This window comes from Phyllobates terribilis, unplaced genomic scaffold (assembly GCF_046119375.1).
Source record: "Phyllobates terribilis strain yellow unplaced genomic scaffold, ASM4611937v1 Scaffold_3__8_contigs__length_932513732, whole genome shotgun sequence".
NCBI lineage: Eukaryota > Metazoa > Chordata > Amphibia > Anura > Dendrobatidae > Phyllobates > Phyllobates terribilis.
In genome coordinates, this window is record NW_027362763.1 from 260,581,839 (window position 1) to 260,605,013 (window position 23,175).

At 46.6% G+C, this 23,175-nt stretch overlaps 1 protein-coding gene across 1 annotated transcript in view; it reads left to right on the plus strand.

The window, feature by feature from the left end:
- Positions 1–2,774: 2,774 nt before the first annotated feature.
- Positions 2,775–23,175, plus strand: part of LOC141258517 (extracellular calcium-sensing receptor-like) — a 67,999-nt gene continuing 47,598 nt past the window's right edge. Inside the window, exons 1-4 of the mRNA XM_073673502.1 lie at positions 2,775–2,803; positions 3,216–3,501; positions 13,457–14,263; positions 21,383–21,598. Coding sequence (XP_073529603.1) covers positions 2,775–2,803; positions 3,216–3,501; positions 13,457–14,263; positions 21,383–21,598 — 1,338 coding nt within the window. The remainder of the gene's footprint in view (positions 2,804–3,215; positions 3,502–13,456; positions 14,264–21,382; positions 21,599–23,175) is intronic.

Consider the following 23,175-nt stretch of genomic DNA (forward strand, 5'->3'; position numbering starts at 1 on the left):
GGGCCGTGGGGCACTCGGATCCGGGCAATTAGGGAAACGATGGGAGTAGTAGTGGCAACCCGGTTCCGTGGCTCAGGGTGGTCAGGCCAGTGGTAGTCCGTTATGTGTTATTGATAATGTCCGACTACGCCACCCGTGGATTGCGGTTATTAGGAACCGCCGCTGCATGCAGACCGCTGGGGCTGATGAGGTGTGCATCTAGGGTAGTGTGACTCCCCACGGGAAGAGTGCGGCCCCAGGGCAGTGTAGTGTATGGTGGGAGTGATGGTAGTGAGAGTCCCAGTGCTGATAGTGCTGGAGGAGCAAGGAGCACACAGACAACAGGTTGCAGTCCCAGCTAGGAGGGGACCTGGATGTCTGAGAGCAACGGGGAAATTGGCCCTGGTCAGGGTGAGGGTGTAGGCCTACCGTGCTTTCTGCGCTCCTTCTGGCTATCTCCTCCTGATAGGGTAACAGCCCACGTTTCCGAGCTTTCCGTGTATTCTCGCCTGTATGGCCTGCGACATGGGTTCCTTTCTGCTCCCAGCCTTGTACGGCTTTACTGGTCCCTTCGGTTGTGGCAGGGTCTCCAGGCTTCTTAGGCCAAGGAATGTACAGTCCCTTGCGGACTGGTTCTCTGCTGGGGGATGTGGAATCCTTCCAGCCTCAGACACCAAAGTCTGGTAAAATTAAGTCTTTTCTCTGCCAAGACAGGCTCTCTTCGCCTCTTGTCTCTGACTTGTGGCTCTCCTCCTACTGCCACACTTCCTCTTAGGTGCAATCAACTTTCTGTCCCTGCTCCACTCTGGGACACGTCTCAAAGCTGAGACAGGCAATCCAGTTCTCCCTAACCCTGTCCCCAGTACCAGCTTTTATAGGGGCAGCCTGCTCCCCCTACTGGCCTGAGACAGGAGGCATTGCATGCTAATGTTCCCCTGACCAGAGAACCTCCCCCTTGCTCTCAGACACAGCTGTATTACACTTGTGGCATCCAGGTAGGGTGACACACATCCGCCCGAGCATCTCGGATGTACTCGGCGAGCTCCGAGTATCTCGAGTACTAAGATGCTTGGGCGAGTACCGAGTACTTGCGAGTATGCTCGCTCATCACTAATGCTAACTGCTTAATTCCTTCCCTACCTGGCAATTTTCCATTTTTGCATTATCGTTTTTTCCTCCCCTTCTTCCAAGGAAAATAACTTTATGTGATGTACTGGAAAGCAGGAAAAACAAAATTCCAAGTGCAGCGAAATTGCAAAAAACACAATTCTGCCACTGTTTTTGGGTTTTGCTTTTACAGCATTCATTATATGGTAAAAATGACCTGGCAGTGCAGGTCAGTACAATTACGGTAATACAAAACATGCATAGGTTTCTTTCAATTATAGTAGTGAAATTTTTTTTTCTGAATTTAATAATAAAAAAATGCTTGTCTTGCCATTTTCCAAGACACAGAACAATTTTTTGGTTGATGGGGCAGTATGAGGGCTTATTTTTTGTGACATTTTTATTGATACCATTTTGAGGTAGTTACAATGTTTTCATTGCCCCTTATGGCATTTTTTTTTGCAATGGCTGAAAAATCGCAACTCTGCCATTTTTTTTCTCATTATACCGTTCACTGATCAGATTAATTTATTTTATAATTTTGATAGATTGGACTTTTATGGATGTGGAGATGCCACATATGCGAGTTGTTGTTTTTTTATTATTATTTTTAACAGGAGGAAAAAGTGGATGATTCAAACCTTTATATTTTTTTCATATTTTTTAAAACTTTTTACTGTAATTTTTAGTCCACTTGGAGAGACTTGAACCTGTGATCATCTTATCACTAATGCTATATACAGCAATACCCACAGTATTGCTGTATATAAGGACAATCACTTTCAGGCACTGGGGTCTTCAGCAGACCCTCGGTCATCATGACAACCCTTCAGTGCTGATGTGCGGTTAGAACAGTGCGTCCCCCGGGCCACGCTGTAAATGCCGCTGCCACCAATTGAGGCAGCCATGAGTGGATCTCTGCTCCACTTCACAGTTCTTGAGCCTACATCAAACACAGGGAGCTGACATATGACTACCATTACATCATATGTTGGTAAGGTGTTATAGTAGCTTACCATGTAACCAATCATTAATATACATTATTAGAGATGTTGCCTGTAATATGAAAGCAATTATTTATACACTAAAATGGCAAGATATGGTAATCATTATTATAATCAGATAGGTAGAATTATTTACTTGACTCTGTTTCTGTATTTTAACTTAATATTTATTTATTATTATGTTTTGCTTTTTATGGAATATCTGGTTTAGAAACCATATACTGTACCCTGTTAGGGAATTCTGAGTTATTAGAGGGGTTCAGAGGTCCCAGGTTCAGAGCTCTCTTCTCTTGGCCACAGTGAAGATGAAGAGCATCTCTCTCTCTCTCTGGTGGACCTGTCCTGTTCTGATTCTCTCTGGTGGACCTGTCCTGTTCTGATTCTCTCTGTTGGACCTGTCCTGTTCTGATTCTCTCTGGTGGATCTGTCCTGTTCTGATTCAGGTTTCCATATAAATTACAACTGATTGCTGGTGATGGCTATAGGGGAATATCTTGTGATTAGCTTGTTATTAGGTCAGGTGCATAAGTTGATAATTGGTGTTGTGTGCACGTGGAGTTAAGAGACCCCTTGAACCAGTAGACGTTATTCGACTAGTCCTTTAAAGATTTTGGACTGTGACAAACTGCATGTTAGGAAAGTATGATGGTGTTCAGACTTTGAGGACCCCCTTTATTTCTGAGTATGGAGGCCCAGCTCCCATTTCAATCCAGGTAGGTTGATTGCATATACACAGTCACTCTACACTGATATGAATAAGTGAATGTTTGTTTCTCAGCTGCTATAATGAATTCAAGTACATCCAAAATGAAATGAACTGCAAGAACTGAGTGGTGAATTCACATGCAGTGGTCACCTAAAAACAATCCCAATAGGCTGTTTAATGCAAATTAGTGTTATTTTCAAACTTAAACTTATTCTTACCATTTGCAGGTGTTTGTGTATAAAAACGTCATGATGGTGTGGTACTTACCATCAATTTAGCAAAACCATGGCTGCTACATGTGAACTCCCCATAATGAACACCATATTATTGCTGCATTGTTACTGGAAGCATGATCACAATAGATTTATGGTTTAGTATTACAGGTTACAGTTTTTTAATCTCTCAACTTTTTATTTCAGATTTAGTGTAATAGACTTTCAGTTTTTACAAACAATGATATTTGCCATTGAAGAAATTAACAGAAGTGACAAATTACTCCCTAACCTGACCTTGGGTTACAGAATCTATGATGCATGCTACACACACTTCCAGGCTACTCGGACAGCCTTGTCTCTGGTCACTGGCCCCGAGGATGAGCAATATAGATGTACCAGGTTTCCATCTGTATCAGCGATAATTGGAGGGAGTTGGTCCACCCACTCAATTGCTGTATCAAGACTAGTGGCCCTTTATAACATTCCAATGGTATGTTTCCATTTTACCAGTGGATATTGGTTATTCTTGCTTTTGTGGATCAGCATGGTAAATTTGAAAGGATATAAAAGTGTAGAATCACAAGAAAAATAACACTAAAGTAAAAAGAAAATGACGCGCCCCCTGGGACATATTCCTTTTTGAGGGGAATACCCGGCACCGGATCAGATGGGGGGTTGTAGTCTCCGAGCGGCTGTGACCCGGCCCGTGCCCAGGGCGTCAAACTCAGTGTTATGTGGCAGTCCTACAGATGTTATAAGTTCTTTATTGTCGACTACGCCACCCGTTGTATTGCGGTCACTGTGGCCGCCGCTGCAGCAGGGTCCGCTGAGGCTGGTGGTGTAGGTGCAGCTCTGGTGATATAACCCCCAACGGGTGGGGTATAGCCTCAGGGGGATCAGGTGCAGAGGATGGGAGTTGTGGTGATGCAGTGTAGACGGCAATCAGAGACAGAGTCGGGTTATGCAGTTTAGGATGTTTACTCACTGCTGATGTTCTGGTCACTCCAGCTTCGAGTGACCTCCCGAGCCGTGCTGCGTCCACCAGGTTCTGGATCCAGCCAACTCCCAAATAAGTCCGGAGCGTGACCCTGAGCTCTCCTTCAGTCCTTTCTCTGGCCGTCCCCACTATTGATCCACCCAGGTCCAGCTCCCTCGGGCCTTCTATTGGGAGACCCTTGGCCTTGGGTTCCCTGACCCTCCTCGTGGTATGCCTTCGTGGTGGATGTGGTGGGTGACCGTGGCAAACGCTGCCCACGGTCTCCGGTCTCTGGCTGGGGTGTGTTTTTGCCCCCACCAGCTTGGGTTCCGGTACCCTGATGCCGACTCTTCACCCGGGGATTTAAGTTGGGATCTTGGAGTCCTTTTCTGCTGTTTCCCCCTCTGGGTCTCTCTCTTCTCCTCTCTCACTCTGGGTCTTTCTTCTCCTCTGCTCCTGACTTTCTCTCTGCATCTCACCCTGTTCTTAGTTGGTGCCCACCTTATATACACCCTCTATGTGTGAGCTCAGGTGACCAGCACCCAATGAGCTCCTAACTTTACCCAGGCTGCTCCCCCTATCTGCCCCTACACTACTTGGGATGTACCACCCCCCTCCCACTCCAGCCAGGAACAGACTCGGTCGTACCTGCACATTTCTAAGTGGGAGTACCGTCGGTCTGCTCCTCGGAAATGGGATGTGTGTAGTGCATGCAACCTACCGAGCTCAGTTCCACACTCCTTCCCTACCCGGGAGTGGAATATCACACCTCTGGGTTGAGGTGCAATACCCCTGTAGCAGCCGAATCCTCAGGGTGCTACATTCCCCCCTGGTAAATCACAGCACGTCCTCGGGCTGTAAGACATAACACCAAAAACATACAAATTTTTCATATAAACATATAAAACATATAAAACATTATATATATATAAAACTTTTCATATAACATTCTCGTCGTCTCTTGTTTCTGGTTCCTCCTCCGGACACTTGTGCAACGTGTGTCCGGGAAAAGTGCGACAGTCTCTTAGAAAAACTGGTTTTCTATAAAACCGGTAGGGGGCGCTTTAGGATGCGCAACTATTTACAAGGAATATGGCCGCTCTCAGTCCTCGGCCAGGTAAAGGGAAGGGAATGGCTGCTCACAGTCCTCAGCCTGGTATGGATACGGAATAACGAGTAAACAGTTCACTCATGCTGGTCCCAACGGGGACTATATATATGTAGCAACAGTTTCTTTGGTACCCGATCGGGTAACTATTTACAGCACCTACTCCGCTGTACTCAACAACGTCTTCCTCCTGCTCTTTCTTTGGGGATCTCAGCTTCAGACCCGTCCGGATCCTCTTGCTCTTCCTCCTCACATCGCAGCTCCTCCTCTGTCAGGCGATGCACATGGAGGGCGTAAGGTCCTTTGGCACACTTGTGCCGGGTAAAGGTGACCTCGTCCCCGATATAAAGGTCACGACCTCTGTGCCCCTCCGGCAGATGGGACTCCACATCTCTGCGCGTGACAAAGACGTCGCCGGGGGTGTTGTTGTCTCTGATGAAGCCCCACCCATGCTGCAGGTTAAACTTTATTACAGTCCCGGTGGTACGGGGACTGTGCGCTGCACGGGGGTCCCTCCTGGTTCGGCTCTTCTGCTCGGCGCTCCGTACTTGGGCCTGTTGCTCCCGGACCCGCCTCTCTCTCCGCTCCCTCGCAAACTCTTCGAGCTGCTGTCGGCAACACTCAGCACGCTCCGCTGCAGCTGCCCTGGTTTCCTGAGTGAACCCCATTAGGTCTTCTCCGGTGGGGTCCCACTCAAATTGGGCCTCTTCCAGAGGAGGCGAGACCCGTGCCACGGGCTTCGGAGCCGGAATCAGGGGCTCACACAAGGGCCCTAGTCTCTGCTGCCGTTCCAGCTCATGGAATTCTTCGGGCCAGATGAAGGGCCGCCCGTCCGGCCATGTGAGCTGGCTGAACAAGTCCTCCCCCAGGTGTGGCACCCTTGGTTTTACGGGCGCGGGCGCGGTGGTGGTGGCGCCCGGATTGCCCAGGCCTTGCGGCCAGGCCTGGGGCACCTGGAAGGTGAAGGGCACCGTTAATACGGCGGCGCCCTGGGCTACCTGGCCTTGCGACCAGGCCGGAGGCTCCGCGGAGGTAGGGGGCACTGTTGGTGATGCGGCGCCCGGGGGTACTAGGCCTTGCGACCAGGCTGGTGGTATTTCCTGCTTTGTCACGCTCCGGGTCGAGGCGCGTGACGTCACAGGGGTCGCTGCGGCGGCTTCCGGTCGGGGCCTAGTCCATAGCGGTGACATGGCGGCTACGGGCACAGCAGGGGGACTTTCGGGCTCTGCGACGGGGAGCTGGGGCAGGTGGGCGGTTTCCCGGCTTGGGGTATAGGCGTCCCCTTTACCTGCCTCCTTGCGTCCGGCTCCCTTCTCGGCGCCGTCTCCGGCCTTTGGTCCTCCCGCGCCATCCTCAGAGGCGGTCTGTTTCCTCTTCCAGGGTAGCGTGCTCCGTTGACTGGTCTCAGCTTGCTGGGCCATCTCCCGGCTCCATTCCGCCAATATCTCGCGCTGTACCCGGGCCATCCTCCGTGCGAGGCCCTCCAGGGCAGTCTGTGCACACTCCCGGTCTCGGGGGAGCTGTGCAAGGACCTCCACTAGGCCTAGTGGGGTCGTGGTGTCTAGCAGGCTCCTGACCAACGGGTCGGTGCTGCTCTGCTCTTCTTCCAGCAGGCTCCTGGCCAGCGGGCCGGTGCTGCTCCGCTCTCCTTCCTCGGTCTCTAGCAGACTCCTGGCCAGCGGGCCGGTGCTGTTCTGCTTTCTCTCCATCTCCGGGTAAGCTCCTCCGATATTCTTCTCCAGGCTTCTTGCCTCCGGGTGCGCTCGCTCCAGACTGCTCCAGGCGGCACCCATCTTCGTTCTTTTCTTTCGTCTCCTCCCACTTCGAGGGCGGTCCCGGGGCAACTCGGTGACTGTCAGCTCCAGGGGTAGTTCTTTCACGCTGACAGACACCTCCAGCATCACAGTCTCTGTTGGTGGGGGCGGTTTCCACTTTTGGCGCCATTTTCTGTCCTGGCCCACGATGGGAGGCGGCCTCTTGCCCTCCTTTGGCACGCCCATAATGGCGTCCGCTGCTCTTCCAAGGCGGGAAATCTTCGGATTTGGCGGGAAGCGTCGCCCAGTGGCGGGAAACTCTGCAGATGGCGGGAACAAGCTGGAAATGGCGGACAATCGGCGGGAAACGACCTGTGATGGGGTCCGATGGCGTGGACCCTCCGGAACCGGCGGGAGACTTCTTTCTGAGGTAAACTTGCACTTTTCTTCAGGCACGCAGTACCCGGTTGTTGTGGGCACGTAATCCTGCCGACTACGCCAAAGTTGACGCGCCCCCTGGGACATATTCCTTTTTGAGGGGAATACCCGGCACCGGATCAGATGGGGGGTTGTAGTCTCCGAGCGGCTGTGACCCGGCCCGTGCCCAGGGCGTCAAACTCAGTGTTATGTGGCAGTCCTACAGATGTTATAAGTTCTTTATTGTCGACTACGCCACCCGTTGTATTGCGGTCACTGTGGCCGCCGCTGCAGCAGGGTCCGCTGAGGCTGGTGGTGTAGGTGCAGCTCTGGTGATATAACCCCCAACGGGTGGGGTATAGCCTCAGGGGGATCAGGTGCAGAGGATGGGAGTTGTGGTGATGCAGTGTAGACGGCAATCAGAGACAGAGTCGGGTTATGCAGTTTAGGATGTTTACTCACTGCTGATGTTCTGGTCACTCCAGCTTCGAGTGACCTCCCGAGCCGTGCTGCGTCCACCAGGTTCTGGATCCAGCCAACTCCAAAATAAGTCCGGAGCGTGACTCTGAGCTCTCCTTCAGTCCTTTCTCTGGCCGTCCCCACTATTGATCCACCCAGGTCCAGCTCCCTCGGGCCTTCTATTGGGAGACCCTTGGCCTTGGGTTCCCTGACCCTCCTCGTGGTATGCCTTCGTGGTGGATGTGGTGGGTGACCGTGGCAAACGCTGCCCACGGTCTCCGGTCTCTGGCTGGGGTGTGTTTTTGCCCCCACCAGCTTGGGTTCCGGTACCCTGATGCCGACTCTTCACCCGGGGATTTAAGTTGGGATCTTGGAGTCCTTTTCTGCTGTTTCCCCCTCTGGGTCTCTCTCTTCTCCTCTCTCACTCTGGGTCTTTCTTCTCCTCTGCTCCTGACTTTCTCTCTGCATCTCACCCTGTTCTTAGTTGGTGCCTACCTTATATACACCCTCTATGTGTGAGCTCAGGTGACCAGCACCCAATGAGCTCCTAACTTCACCCAGGCTGCTCCCCCTATCTGCCCCTACACTACTTGGGATGTACCACCCCCCTCCCACTCCAGCCAGGAACAGACTCGGTCGTACCTGCACATTTCTAAGTGGGAGTACCGTCGGTCTGCTCCTCGGAAATGGGATGTGTGTAGTGCATGCAGCCTACCGAGCTCAGTTCCACACTCCTTCCCTACCCGGGAGTGGAATATCACACCTCTGGGTTGAGGTGCAATACCCCTGTAGCAGCCGAATCCTCAGGGTGCTACAAAAACATAACCGAAAATTATAGTTTTGATGAATTTATGTGATGTAAATTTAATTTAAAACATAAAAGTTTTAAACCCTTCACACCCGGGCGATTTTCTGCTTTTTGGTTTTAGGTTTATTTTCTTTCATCCCCTTCTTCCAAGAGGCATAACTTTATTTTTCCATCCACATAACAATATGAGAGCTTGTTTTTTTGTGGGACAAGTTGTACTTTTGAATGACACCATTAATGTTATCATATGATGCACTGGAAAATGGGAAAAAAAACTTCCAAGTGCATTGAAATTGCAAACAAAAAGTGCAAATTCACAATTTTTTTTTGTGTTTTTTATTTACCATGTTCACTATATGATAAAACTGACCAGGTAATATGATTCCCCATGTCAGTATGAGTACGCAGATACCAAACATGTATGGTTTTTTATCTCTTAAAGTGGTGGGAAAAAAATTGGAAATTTGTAAAAAAAAAATTTTGCTTTTGTCTATCCATAACATTTTCATTTTTCTGGATATGGGGCTGTTTGAGGGCTTATTTTTTTGCGCCTTGAGCAGACATTTTTATTGATATCATTTGGGGTAGATATGATATTTTGCCTCTTCGCCTCCTATTGCATTTATAGTTTTGCTCCACCCGTGGCTGTTAAAGGCACATGATGGCTACAATATGGGTTCCAGTTTTGGGGTCCACATTTTAAAAAGGATTTTCAGAAGTTAGAGTTAGTTCAAAGGTGAGCAACTAGATTATTACAAGGGATGGAAGGCCTCTCATATGATGAGAGGTTGAAAAAGTTGGGCTTGTTTAGCTTAGAAAAAATGATGCCTCAGAGGAGATCTCATTTACATCTATAAATATATGTATACATGGGGGTGGAGGTTGCCGGTCCTGTACCTGTTACAACTTACATACAAATTAAAGTTATGAAGAAACCTACAGAACCTATCTAGTGTGTAAACCAGAAACTACCTGTTCTTGTGTCTTGGGCACATGTCAATCCCTGATCTAGCCTTACTTAATCCTTATTGAGAGCTGATTTACATAGTACTTTTGAGAAAATACATGTCCGTCAAGTTCAGCCAAAAGATGGGAAAGGATAACGGGAATGATGTATATGTATAACAACAATGCATGATCCAGCCTGCCCTAACAGAGCAAATTTTTCCTTCTGATCCTGAATATTGATCATCCCGAATAATATTTAGAACCAAAATTTTACACAAGTACATAAGTATTTATGTTATTTTCTTCTAAAAATGCATGTAAGCTTTTTTTAAAAAAAAAAAAACATTAACAGTTATGCGAATGTGTAAAAGGGACTTGCACTCTAGCATCTTGATTTTACCGCATACACACTGGCTGTGACTTTGTCTTGGAAGCTCCATAGTAAATAAACATTTTCTATTCCATTTCCAGTCACAGCTGTTCAGCTGGTAATCATTTATACATAATTTTTTCATGTAAAATGTTGCCATTTTTTGACATTGATTTCTTTGTATTATGACCACTACTTTTCTTTTAAATCATTCTATATTTTATATGTTATGGGGTTATATAAATTGTTTGGACCCATAACATGGCATCCATTGAAGCCTATATGCCCTTACTGTATCTCTTTGTGCCTCTGATTATACAAGTGCTTCTCACTAAATTAGAATATCCTCAAAAAGTTAATTTATTTCAGTTCTTCAATACAAAAAGTGAAACTCATATATTATATAGAGCCATTACAAACAGAGTAGGCTCCACAATCATGGGGAAAACTGCTGACTTGACAGATGTCCAGAAGGCAGTCATTGACAGACTTCACAAGGAGGGTAAGCCACAAAAGGTCATTGCTAAAGAATCTGGCTGTTCACAGAGTGCTGTATTAAAGCATATTAATGGAACATTGAGTGGAAGGAAAAAGTGTGGTAGAAAAAGGTGCACAAGCAACCGGGATAACCGCAGCCTTGAAAGGATTGTTAAGAAAAGGCCATTCAAAAATTTGGGGGAGATTCACAAGGAGTGGACTCCTGCTGAAGTCATTGCTTCAAGAGCCACCACACACAGACATATCCAGGACATGGGCTACAAGTGTCGCATTCCTTGTGTCAAGCTGTCGCACCCCTAGGGCAATAGGGTACTCGGAGTCCGGGCCGATAGATGCTGGGGGAAAGGGATATGTCACAGTGGCTGGCCCGGTCCGTGGCCCAGGACGGTCAACTAAAAGGGGGGAAAGTTTATAGGGGGTTTTATAGTTCGATCGTGATGCCACCTGTGGTTTCTGGTAATTTGTACCAGCGCTGCTGCAGACCTCTGAGGCAGTTGACAAGGCAGCTGGGATGGAACGGCTCCCCACAGGTGGAGCGGGCCTCAGGGCAGGGTAGAGTTTGATGGTGGGTGGTGATGCTGGGACCTGTAGTGCAGGCGGAATGGCGCAGCAGGAGTAACTGACAGAGACAGGGGATTCGCTTCAATACCTTTACTGGTGCAGATGTCAGGTATGGTCCAGGGTACTCAGTAGGATGGGTGCACTTCAGGACTTCTCCCCAGTGAGCGGGTATAAGGCCTCCTGGTCCATGTCTGCCTCTCTGTATGCTCCTGGCCAGCCTGCAACTGGGCCTAGCTTCTGTGTCGTGCTGTTCCTTCACCTGTCGCTTGGTAGTAGGACCTTCTGCTGGCAACCACTATCCCTGGTAACACTGGGGCCTTCGTGGTTCCTGGTCCTGTTAAGGGTTTAGCTTTAGGTGTGCCAGGGACTTGTAGTCCTCCTGGAATGCCGGTGGTCCCTACTGGGTATAAAGGACCCTGTAGGCGTGGACCTGGTGTCCAGTTCGTATTCTGGGGTGAGCCTATGATGCTCCTCTGCCCCCTAAATTCCTCTCTCCTTTCTCCTCTTGCCTTCGGCCTCACTCGGGGCCCTCGGAACTCAGCAGCAGACGCGCTACGTCTTCGTTGCTCTCAGCATCAGCACGCTCTCAGACTCTCTCTCTGTCTGACTACTAACAACTGACTGCCTGGCTCCACCCTCCATATATATATCCCTAACGGGCTCCCTCTGGTGGTATGAGGTGGAAGGGTGGAGGTGTTTGTATGTAGTGAGGGCCTCCTGTGGAGAAGTCCATCCATGCATCCTGGGTCCTGTGGTACCTGTGAACAGCAGGGTGCCACAAAGCCACTTATGACCAATAGACAACGCCAGAAGCGTCTTACCCGGGCCAAGGAGAAAAAGACCAGGACTGTTGCTCAGTGGTCCAAGATGTTGTTTTCAGATGAAAGTAAATTATGCATTTCATTTGGAAATCAAGGTCCCAGAGTCCGGAGGAAGAGGAGAGGCCACAATCCAAGCTGCTTGAGGTCTAGTGTGAAGTTTCCACAATCAGTGATGGTTTGGGGAGCCATGTCATCTGCTGGTGTAGGTCCACTGTATTTTATCAAGACCAAAGTCAGCGCAGCCGTCTACCAGGAAATTTTAGAGCACTTCATGCTTCCGACTGCCGACAAGCTTTTTGGAGATGGAAATTTCATTCTCCAGCAGGACTTGGCACCTGTCCACACTGTCAAAAGTACCAATACCTGGTTTAAAAACAACAGTAGCACTGTGCTTGATTGGCCAACAAACTCGCCTAATCTTAACCCCATAGAGAATCTATGGGGTATTGAGGAAGATGAGAGACACCAGACCCAACAATGCAGACGAGCTGAAGGCTGCTATCAAAGCAACCTGAGCTTCCATAACACCTCAGCAGTGCCACAGGCTGATTGGGCCGCATTAATTAAAGTTGATGGAAAAGGAGCCCCGACCAAGTATTGAGTGCATTTACTGAACATACATTTCAGTAGGCCAACATTTCGGATTTTAAAAATATTTTTAAAGCGGTTATAAAGTATTCTAATTTACTGAGATAATGACTTTTGTGTTTTCTTTGGCTGTAAGCCATAATCATCAACATTAACAGAAATAAACACTTGAAATAGATCAATCTGTTTGTAATGACTCGATATAATATATGAGTTTTTGTATTGAAGAACTGAAATAAATTAACTTTTTGATGATATTCTAATTTAGTGAGAAGCACCTGTATATGGAGACTTAGAGAAGTTCTTTTTTTATCTGAATAATAAAAAATGAGCAGTGTTACAATGGGAGTGTTATAGAGACGACCCAATCTGCCAAGATTTAAATTGGACAAATTGAGCGGATTTTACAGGGAAACCAGGGAGGACCAGACCTCGGGCTGTAGTTTGGCGTGAAAGGCGTGCGTCAAAGTCAGTATTATTGAGGTGAGTCCACTACAGTTAAGCAAAATAGCTGTTATAATCTCCCTGTGGTCACTTACTTCCAGCCATTGGGCCATCAAGAGCAGAAATACACAGTTAAAGAAACTGTAATCACGCCCACCGCTGCTTGACTAACATCCTGCCCTACAGCTTGTGTGTTGTGAGGAGTGTGAACAAAGCGGGATGTCAGTCAAGGAGCGGTGGGAGTGATTACAGTGCGTTCACCGAGTAGCAAGCACTGACTGTTCAGAACACCTCTCTAATGAAAGTATTAATGAAGTGAAAAATAGCTACAGTATCAACCATTAATGGTTATTGTTATCCTACTATACATTTATGATTTAAATTACAAAATTTGTAATTAAACTCTCTTTTTACTGTTATGTTAATCTTGTACTGTATTAAAAAATGTTAAACAATGTTATAGAAATGCATGCATACACTGGCAGACACAGCCAGAAGTCCGCTGTGCAAGAATAGTTTATGACCCCTTTGAAGTTCAACAGCTCTGCATAATGCACAATTCCACCTGCTTGGATGTGGTAATGAACCCCTTAACTCTCAGGCCCCTGATACCAATGATATCACTTCTCGATATATACTGTATGTATAAACTGTACCGCAAATCAGTTGTTTGAGGTAATTTTCTTTTTACAGATAAGTTACTTTTCTACATGTGCTTGTCTGAGCAACAAATATGAATATCCTACATTTTTTCGTGCCATACCTAGTGATATATTTCAGTCCCGAGCCTTGGCACAGTTGGTAAGCTATTTCAACTGGACATGGATTGGCCTTATTCTTGAAGATAACGACTATGGACTAAATGCTGGCAGTATATTTAAAGATGAAGCCATAAAACTGGGCAGCTGTGTTGCATTTACTGGGATTATTTCAGCCATGGCCCCATCTAAGAGGATCCTTCAGACTTTAACAAGTATAGTGACATATAAAGTCAAAGTTGTAATAACTATTGCAACAGAATTTATTGTAGGAATGATATTCCAAGAAGCAGTTCGTCAAAACGTATCAGGAATTCAGTGGATTGCTAGTGAGGCCTGGTCTACGTCAAATGTCCTCTATAATGAGCAAACACACCCAAATTTTCATGGAACACTTGGTTTTGCCATACGAAGAGGAGACATTAATGGGCTAAGAGATTTTTTAGCTAACACTCATCTGTCCCAGCAGCAAAGAAACCCATTCATTGAAAATTTTTGGGAAGAGACATTTAGCTGCTTTCTTAATGGTTCATTTCACAGGGGTAAAATCTCATGCACAGGTGGAGAAGATTTAAAAACAACTAATAGCCCATATTTAGATGTGAAGAACCTACGTATCTCATACAATGTGTATAAAGCAGTTTATGCAGTTGCTCATGCTTTGCAGAATATAGTAGCTCCATTAGGAAATAACTTTGCCCTTACAGAAGGACCTTTAAAAAATATACAAAATCCATGGATGGTAAGTCATCATGTGTAACAGTTTATTTTTTTTATTTTCTGTATACACATTTAAAACATTTGATTTAACCGTTTACCCTCTGGCCCCTATAATATCAATTTACTCATAGTGGGGGTTCTAAAATAGTTATAAAAGTAGAATGTTTTGTCTCCAAGTACTGTTTTTTGGGAAGCGGGAGATGTCTGTTTTCTCCTCCTGTGTTCTAGTTGCAACAGCCTTATGTCAAGATACTACAATATAAATGTCTTTTCATTTAATCTAAAGGCAGGTAAGAACTTATGTGTGGCCCCTGTATCCCAGATATGACTTTAAGATTGCACAGTGATTAACACAGATATAGCAGAGTAGACCTGAACTGGTCCACTTGAAGTGAGGCAGGTAAGCATTACAGATACCATCTATTGCAGGGGTGCTCATCATTTTCTGGTCCATTCTCATACTGAACCAATACAAAGTGCCATAAAAAAAATTAAAGGGGTATTTACATGAATACACCGGCAGAGCCAAATTTTGAGTATCTGACAAGGATTTGGAAAGTTTCTGTTTCAAAATATCAATGTGAACACACTCAAACTAAGGCCACAGCCCAACTATCAGTATTTGGTCAGTATGTTTCTCAGGAGTGGGAGCCAGATACCAAACATGTATAGGTTCTTTTTTTTATTTAAGTGGTGAAAAAAAATCAAAACTTTGTTAAAAAAAAAAGTCGCCATTTTCTGAGACCCAGGGCCGGTTGAGGGATTATTTTTTGCGCACTGAGCTGACGTTTTTATTGATACCATTCTGGGTTAGATACGATATTTTGATTGCCTATTATTGCATTTTATTGCAATGTTGCGGAGACCAAAAGAACGTAATTCTGGCATTTGGATTTTTTTCTCATTACGCCGTTTACCGACCGGATTAATTCTTTTGATATGTTGATGGTTCGGGCGATTTTGAACACGGCGATATTAAATATGTGCATATTTGATTTTTTTATTGTTTTATTTTGAATGGGGCAAAAGGGGGGTGATTTAAACTTTTATTTTTTTTAATTCTTTTTAAAAACATTTTTTTTTTTAATTTTTACATGCTTCAATAGTCTCCATGGGAGACTAGAAGCTGCGATCACTTGATCTCCTGTGTTACATACAGGCGATCATCTCTGCTTAAAGCGGTTGTCTTGGTTTAGCACGAAAGTTTGCAGCGCTCACTGTCAGTATTCTCTGATGCCAGCGGTGAGACCAGGTCGTCATATGATCGCAAGTATGCAATATTTATACTTTCGGTTACACATTCTGACGAGATTGCGGTGCCTTGCTCAATTCAGTTGTATTGAGCGAGGCCGCACTTCTAGTTGGAATGTGGCCGGAAGTATGCATATGACATACTTGCGGTCACATGACCGCATACTCTCGGCATCGGAGGATCCGGACAGCATTGTTGCTGTGCACGATGTGAGGATTCACAAGTCTGCAGGCATATCGAGTGACTGCAGACTTTCATGCCAAACCTGGACAACCTCTTTAATAACTTAAGTGCCCCATAGATGATAAAAATAATCGATACTCAACTACCTCGGAGGCGCCATTCCGGCAATGTTGGTGCGGCTATTCCCGGCAGGTCACATGACATTGTTGTGCCACATGACCATTGCAGCCAATCAGTGTCAATTGATCGAGTGCAGCCTTTATGCCAAGATGAAAAAAATGTAAAACTAAAAAGAATTCTTATACGCACCTTACCACTCACCTCTCAAACTCCTCTGCTCCTCACCACCACTCTTATGGTCTCGTTGCATCTTCAGATTTCCGCCGTTCGTGCTAAAATCCCTAAGCCTCTCATGCTGGACCGAGACTTCTGGCTGTGATGTGGCCTGGCAGGGTTCTGCAAATGCACACACAAAGTGACCTTTTGCAAATTCTCCCAGGCCTCATCAAAGCCGAACGTCCTGACCCAGGGCGATAGACCCAGGGATTTCAACACAAACAAAGGCAAACTGAAGATTCGGCAAGGCCGGAGAGGTGAGTACAAGAATTGTATTTTTTTTTTAAATCTTTTCATGGCCTCTTATGGTTTAAAGAAATGTTGGCCAGCAGCCGTCATCTTTCTGAATTTGCGAAGAAATGAATTAAAAATATTCCGCATTTTAGTGAATTCAGATCTTTGTAAAAATCGAGTAGAATTCAATTCCACTCTAATTTATTTGCTCATCTCTAGTGTATAACTTTGTTTCAGTCTCAGGACAGTTGAGCTCACCTGGGACAATGACAGTGGACCCAGTTCATGTCTTCTCTTAAAATCTGGGCATTCTAAAATACAACAGGGGCTCCTCCAGATAAAAAAAAAAGTATCATGTATATATGCTGAGTATAAGTCATATTTCTTGCATTGTATGGTTTTGATATACAAGTGCTTCTCACTAAATTAGAATATCATTAAAAAGTTAATTTATTTCAGTTCTTCAATGCAAAAAGTGAAACTCATATTATATAGTCATTACAAACAGAGTGATCTATTTCAAGTGTTTATTTCTGTTAATGTTGATGATTATGGCTCACAGCCAATGAAAACACAAGTCATTATCTCAGTAAATTAGAATAATTAACAAAAAACATCTGCAAAGGCTTCCGATGCATTTAAAAAGTGTTACGCTCATGCCCGGACTGTTTGGCGTGAGCGTGGTTAGTGGTCCCAATGGGCCACGAACCGAGGAGTGCCTGGAGGGGCGTGACTAGGGGACCTCGCCAGATCCGACCACGGACGCACGGTGGCTTAATCGACTCTGTGGTCCGAGGAGGGACGTGGGAGGTGGCCCAGGTAATACTCCAGGTCAGACCCCAGTCACAGCTGTTGACCCACACCGGGGAATGCAGGAACGGGCAGGTTTGGCTCGTATGCAGACAGGCGGGTACTGTCAGGCACAGCTGGTATGCAGACAGGCGGGTACTGGCAGGCACAGCTGGTATACAGACAGGCGGGTACTGGCAGGCATGGCTGGTATGCAGACAGGCGGGTACTGGCAGGCACGGCTGGTATGCAGACAGGCGGGTACTGGCAGGCACGGCTGGTAAGCAGACAGGCGGGTACTGGCAGGTAAGTAAACAGGCTGGATAGGGACCAGTACAGACTGAGATACAGGAACAGAGCTGCAGGTGCGGAGGGGAAGCTGAGCAGGGCAGATCAGAGCCGCAGGTGCGGAGGGGAAGTGGAGCAGGGCAGAGCAGAGCCACAGGTGCAGATAGGAAGCGGAGCAGGGCAGAGCAGAGCCGCAAGTGCGGAGGGGAAGCAGAGCAGGACAGAGCAGTGCAGAGACGCAGGTGCGGAGGGGAAGCGGAGCAGGGCAGAGCAGAGCCGCAGGTGCGGAGGGGAAGAGGAGCAGAGCCGCAGGTGCGGAGGGGAAGCAGAGCAGGACAGAGCAGTGCAGAGCCGCAGGTGCGGAGGGGAAGCGGAGCAGGGCAGAGCAGAGCCGCAGGTGCGGAGGGGAAGCGGAGCAGAGCCGCAGGTGCGGAGGGGAAGCAGAGCAGAGCCACAGGTGCGGAGGGGAAGCGGAGCAGAGCCGCAGGTGGGGAGGAGAAGCGGAGCAGAGGAGAGCCGCAGGTGCAGACGGGAAGAGGAGCAGGGCAGAGCAGAGCAGAGCCACAGGAGCGGACAGGACAGGGCTCTGTTCACATGGAACAGACAGGGAACGAGAAAAACAGGAAGATAGCCAGAATACAGGAGGTAGATACGGAGGCAGGGAAACGGGACACGCAGAACCAGATACACACAAGGTACTTGTTATGACACTGCAGGAAAAGGGAAGGATCGGACATAGAGACAAACAGGTAACGGGCTAGGACACAGTTCAGACAGGAAATGACACAGGAACAAGATACAGGAACGAGCCTGGGCATTCAGCCCCAGTGTGGCGGAAATAGACTAGAAGTCACAGATTGTAACGGGTCTGGGAGGCGGAACCTCTGAGCAACTATACAAGGGGGCGGTCCTTGGAAGGAAGCGGGTGGCTCCCAGGGAAGACGGGCAGGTAGTCACGGCAAGTGACAGGGACAGTCTCTGGGTAGAAGGGCAGGTAGTCACGGCAAGTGACAGGGACAGTCTCTGGGTAGAAGGGCAGGTAGTCATGGCAAGTGACAGGGACAGTCACTGGGTAGAAGGGCAGGTAGTCACGGCAAGTGACAGGGACAGTCTCTGGGTAGAAGGACAGCAGGCAGGTGGCTGATGAGCGCTCCCAGGTGAGCGGGCGAGAGTCTTTGGACAGGCAGGTGGTCACGGCAAGTGACGGCAGAGCCTCCAGGTAGGCTAGCAGACAGGTAGCAGGTGAGCGCTCCTAGGTGAGCAGGCAAGAGTCTCTGGACAGGCAGGTGGTCACGGCAAGTGACGGCAGAGCCTCCAGGTAGGCTAGCAGACAGGTAGCAGGTGAGCGCTCCCAGGTGAGCAGGCAAGAGTCTCTGGACAGGCAGGTGGTCACGGCAAGTGACGGCGGAGCCTCCAGGTAGGCTAGCAGGCAGGTAGCAGATGAGCGCTCCCAGGTGAGCGGGCAGGCTGGTCCATAGACAGACTGACAGGTGTCGGAAGGCAGACTGTCGGACCGCAGGCTTGCAAGCAGGTAAACGGATATCAGGCAGGTATCAAACAGGAATCTGGCAGGTAACTGGCAGGTAACAGGCAGGAATCTGGCAGGTGACTGGCAGGTAACAGGCAGGAATCTGGCAGGTGACTGGCAGGTGACTGGCAACGGGACCTGAGGGCTGAAGCAGAGTGAAGGCTTTGCAACAACATTGCTCGGGCACCTCCATTTTGGAGGAGGTGCCTTATATATGGTGAGGTCCTCCGGCCATTGGCCGGGGACTCCTTAGGACGGCGCGCGCGGCCCCTTTAAGAGAGGGGGAGCGCGCCCTAAGCACAGTGGCCGGGAAGCAGCGCGCGCTGCCAGCAGAGCGGGAGGAGGACGCCGGGCACGGAGTGGAGAGGTGAGGGGAACAGCGTCCCTGCCTAGCAGGAGGCAGGGACGCCGACGCTACACAGATACAGGTAACGAGCGTGGGTACTCAGCCCACAGGGTGGCAGAAACAGGCAAGATTCAGGACAGGACCTGGCAACTCACAGTTGCACAGAACACACTGTAAGAAAGTGTTGCTCAGGCACCTTCCACTGGGTGAAGGAGGTTTAAGTATCCAGTGACTCACAGCAAAAGGCTGGGGACGCATTAGGACTGCGCACACTAACTTTAAGAATCAGGAAGCTCCTAAGCCAGCAGACAAGAGACAAGCACAAAGCAATTAGAGGAGCATAGTGCGCAGCCTGGACTGGTGGGTAAGTTGGCAGTCTTGCATGGTGGGAGATGGTAAGCCATGCCTGCACGCCGCCAGGGATGTTACAAAAAGGTCCCTTAGTCTGTTTCAGTAGGCTCCACAAACATGGGGAAAACTGCTGACACACAGTCACTGACACACTCCACAAGGAGGGTGAGCCACAAAAGGTCATTGCTAAAGAAGCTGGCTGTTCACAGAATGCTGTATTCAAGCATATTAATGGAATGTTGAGTGGAAAGAAAAAGTGTGGTAGAAAAAGGTGCACTAGCAACCAGGATAACCGCAGCCTTGAAAGGATTGTTAAGAAAATTTGGGGGAGATTCACAAGGAGTGGATTGCTGCTGGAGTCATTGCTTCAAGAGACGCCACACACAGACGTATGCAGGACATGAGATACAAGTGTCACATTCCTTGTGTCAAGCCACTCATGATCAATAGACAACGCCAGAAGCGTCTTACCTGGGCCAAGGAGAAGAAGACCTGGATTGTTGCTCAGTGGTCCAAGGTGTTGTTTTCAGATGAAAGTAAATTTTACATTTCATTAGGAAATCAAGGTCCCAGAGTCTGGAGGAAGAGTGGAGAGGCACACAATCCAAGCTGCTTGAGGTCTAGTGTGAAGTTTCCACAATCAGTGATGGTTTGGGGAGCCATGTCATCTGCTGGTGTAGGTCCACTGTGTTTTATCAGGACCAAAGTCAGCGCAGCTGTCTACGAGGAAATTTTACAGCACTTCATGCTTCCCTCTGCTAACAAGCTTTTTGGAGATGAAAATTTCATTCTCCAGCAGGACTTGGTACCTGTCCACACTGCCAAAAGTACCAATACCGGGTTTAAAAACAACAGTATCACTGTGCTTGATTGGCCAGCAAACTCGCCTGACCTTAACCCCATAGAGAATCCAGGACAACATTTTGGATTTTAAAAACATTTTTCAAGCTGTTGTTATAAAGTATTCTAATTTACTGAGATAATGACTTTTGTGCTTTCATTGGCTGTAAGCCATAATCATCAACATTAACAGAAATAAACACTTGAAATAGATCACTCTGTAATGACTCTATATAATAAATAAGTTTCACTTTTTGTATTGATGATGATATTCGAACCAATGGCAGCATGAATCATAGCCCTCCTGCAGTTATGTATGTTATATTCTGAAACGCTGCTGCCTTTCAGTGAAAACATCCCTTGAAAAGCTGGTTGGGAATTATAGCTAGTGGCTTCTCCTTGCCCTGTTCCTCTGGATTGACAGGTCTCTCCCTCTCTCTGCCACCTGTCAGTCTGCGGGGAATGGGATAGGATGATGCTGGCGTGTACCGACCTCCTGGACTAGTCATCAGAGTCATATCATCTCTTATTGGCATTTCAACATATGTTTTCTTTTAAATGCATACATGGTAGCAATAATATAGCCAATGTCTGCTTCATGCTGCCCGTGGTTTGAGCAGCATGAAAAGAATTGGCAGGAACTTCATTTTTGGTCCATGTGCTGTCTGTGTGGAAAATGGACAGCACAAGGACCTAATGCTAGCCTGTGTTCTAGTTCACATGGGCTGTTTTTCACATGGACCTCAGATTTACAGACCAGACTAGTGCATGTAAATTAGCAGACAACACCAGCTATACAGACAGACACAGTTTGCAATACGACTGGTCCAATAAATTTGATAGACCATGTGCATGTAGCCATAGAGGGAATTATTTTGATGGATATAAAAAAGTTGATGGGTATATTTTATTTCAAGGATCACACCTTGGGGGGGAGAGATTTCTCAGAGTAATAAAAGAAATACTTTAATTTAACTCTTTTTTTAATCCTTAGCTTCTGACTTACCTAAAACGTGTTAATTTTACAATGGATGCTGGTGACAAAATAAGCTTTGATCAAAATGGGGATCCGTACCCATCATATGATTTAGTAAACTGGCAAAGAAGGGACAATGCATCCAGTGTCTTCGCTCACGTAGGAGAATTTATTGGAAATGAAAACTTGAGACTGAAGGAACATACCATAGTTTGGCAGGGAGAAAGTTTAGAGGTAAATACATGTAAGTGTGATTCTTATTTGATTTTTTTTTTTTCACTTTAATTAAATCCCTTTTAAAAGCTAAGAAAGTGCTGGGTCCGTGAGTGAGTGGAGCCTAAGCACTGATGGTGTGCAGAGGGGTCCAGGACCTGGTATTGGATGGTGCTGAGGTAGGAGTGAAGGAGTTGAACGATCTCAATAAGGATCACAAGAAAAAGGACAGCAGGTGACTTAGATATGAGTGTCTGAGCAAAGGGTCTGAATACTTATGACTATGTGATATTTCAGTTTTTCTTTTTTTTAATAAATTTGCAAAAATTTCTACATTTCTGTTTTTTTCAGTCAAGATGGGGTGCAGAGTGTACGTTAATGAGAAAAAAATGAACTTTTTAGAATTTACTAAATGGCTGCAATGAAACAAACAGTGAAAATTTTAAAGGGGTCTGAATACTTTCCGTACCCACTGTAGGTGTGTATATATACACTATGTGTGTATGTTTACTGTATACATGGATATAATATATGTATATACTGTACATACAGTAAATTTGTGTATATACTGTATATGTATATATTCTATGTGTGCATATACTGTATGTGTATATGTACTGCACTGTGTGTATATATTGTTTGCATGTTTATTTGTGTGTATAATATATACAGTTGAAACCAGAAGTTTACATACACTATATAAAAAGACACATATGCATGTTCTTCTCAATATCTGACATGAAATCAGAATAAACCTTTCCCGTTTTAGGTCAATTAGGATTACCATAATTTTTAATGTTTGCCAAACACCAGAATAATGAGAGAATGAAGAAACTGGAAAGATAATGAGCTCAAATAGGGCTATAACTGATTACACACATTGCAAATAATATGAATCTTGCACCCACCCTAGAACGTTGCAATCTGCAACTATATGTTAGCGTATACCCGCTGCTGCATAACCATGGATCAATCAGATCAGAACTCGATATAATTTGAAATACAAGCGGTTTTCACTGCTCTGCTGGCTGATGAAGTCAAAAGTTTACATACATTTCATTAGTATTTGCTACCATTGCCCTTAAACTTAATGACTTGGGTCAAACGTTTGGGATATCCTTCCACAAGCTTCTCACAATAGTTGGTCGGAATTTGGGCCCATTCCTCCTGACAAAACTGGTATGACTGATCCAGGTTTGTTGGTCGCCTTGCTTGCGCTTGCCTTTTCAGCTTTGCCCATAAATTTTCAATAAGATTGAGATCAGGGCTTTGTGATGGTGCTGAGGTAGGGGGGTTCTTATGTGTGTGACTATAATGTAGGTGTGTATATATACTCTATGTGAGTATGTATACTGTATACATGTATATACTATATGTGCGCTTTTGCTATGTATTACCGTTCCAGGAAAGTGAATTGGATTTATAGAAATCTCATGCCCATTGTGCTTTTCCTATACGGTGTAAACTGATCTACGGTGCATTTTTGAAATCCGCAACATGTCAATTTCTCTTGCAGTAAATAAACATTTTTTTGTGGATTTTCCCTATAAGACTTTATTGAGATGAGGAAATTCTGCTGGTAAAAAAATGCATGTGTG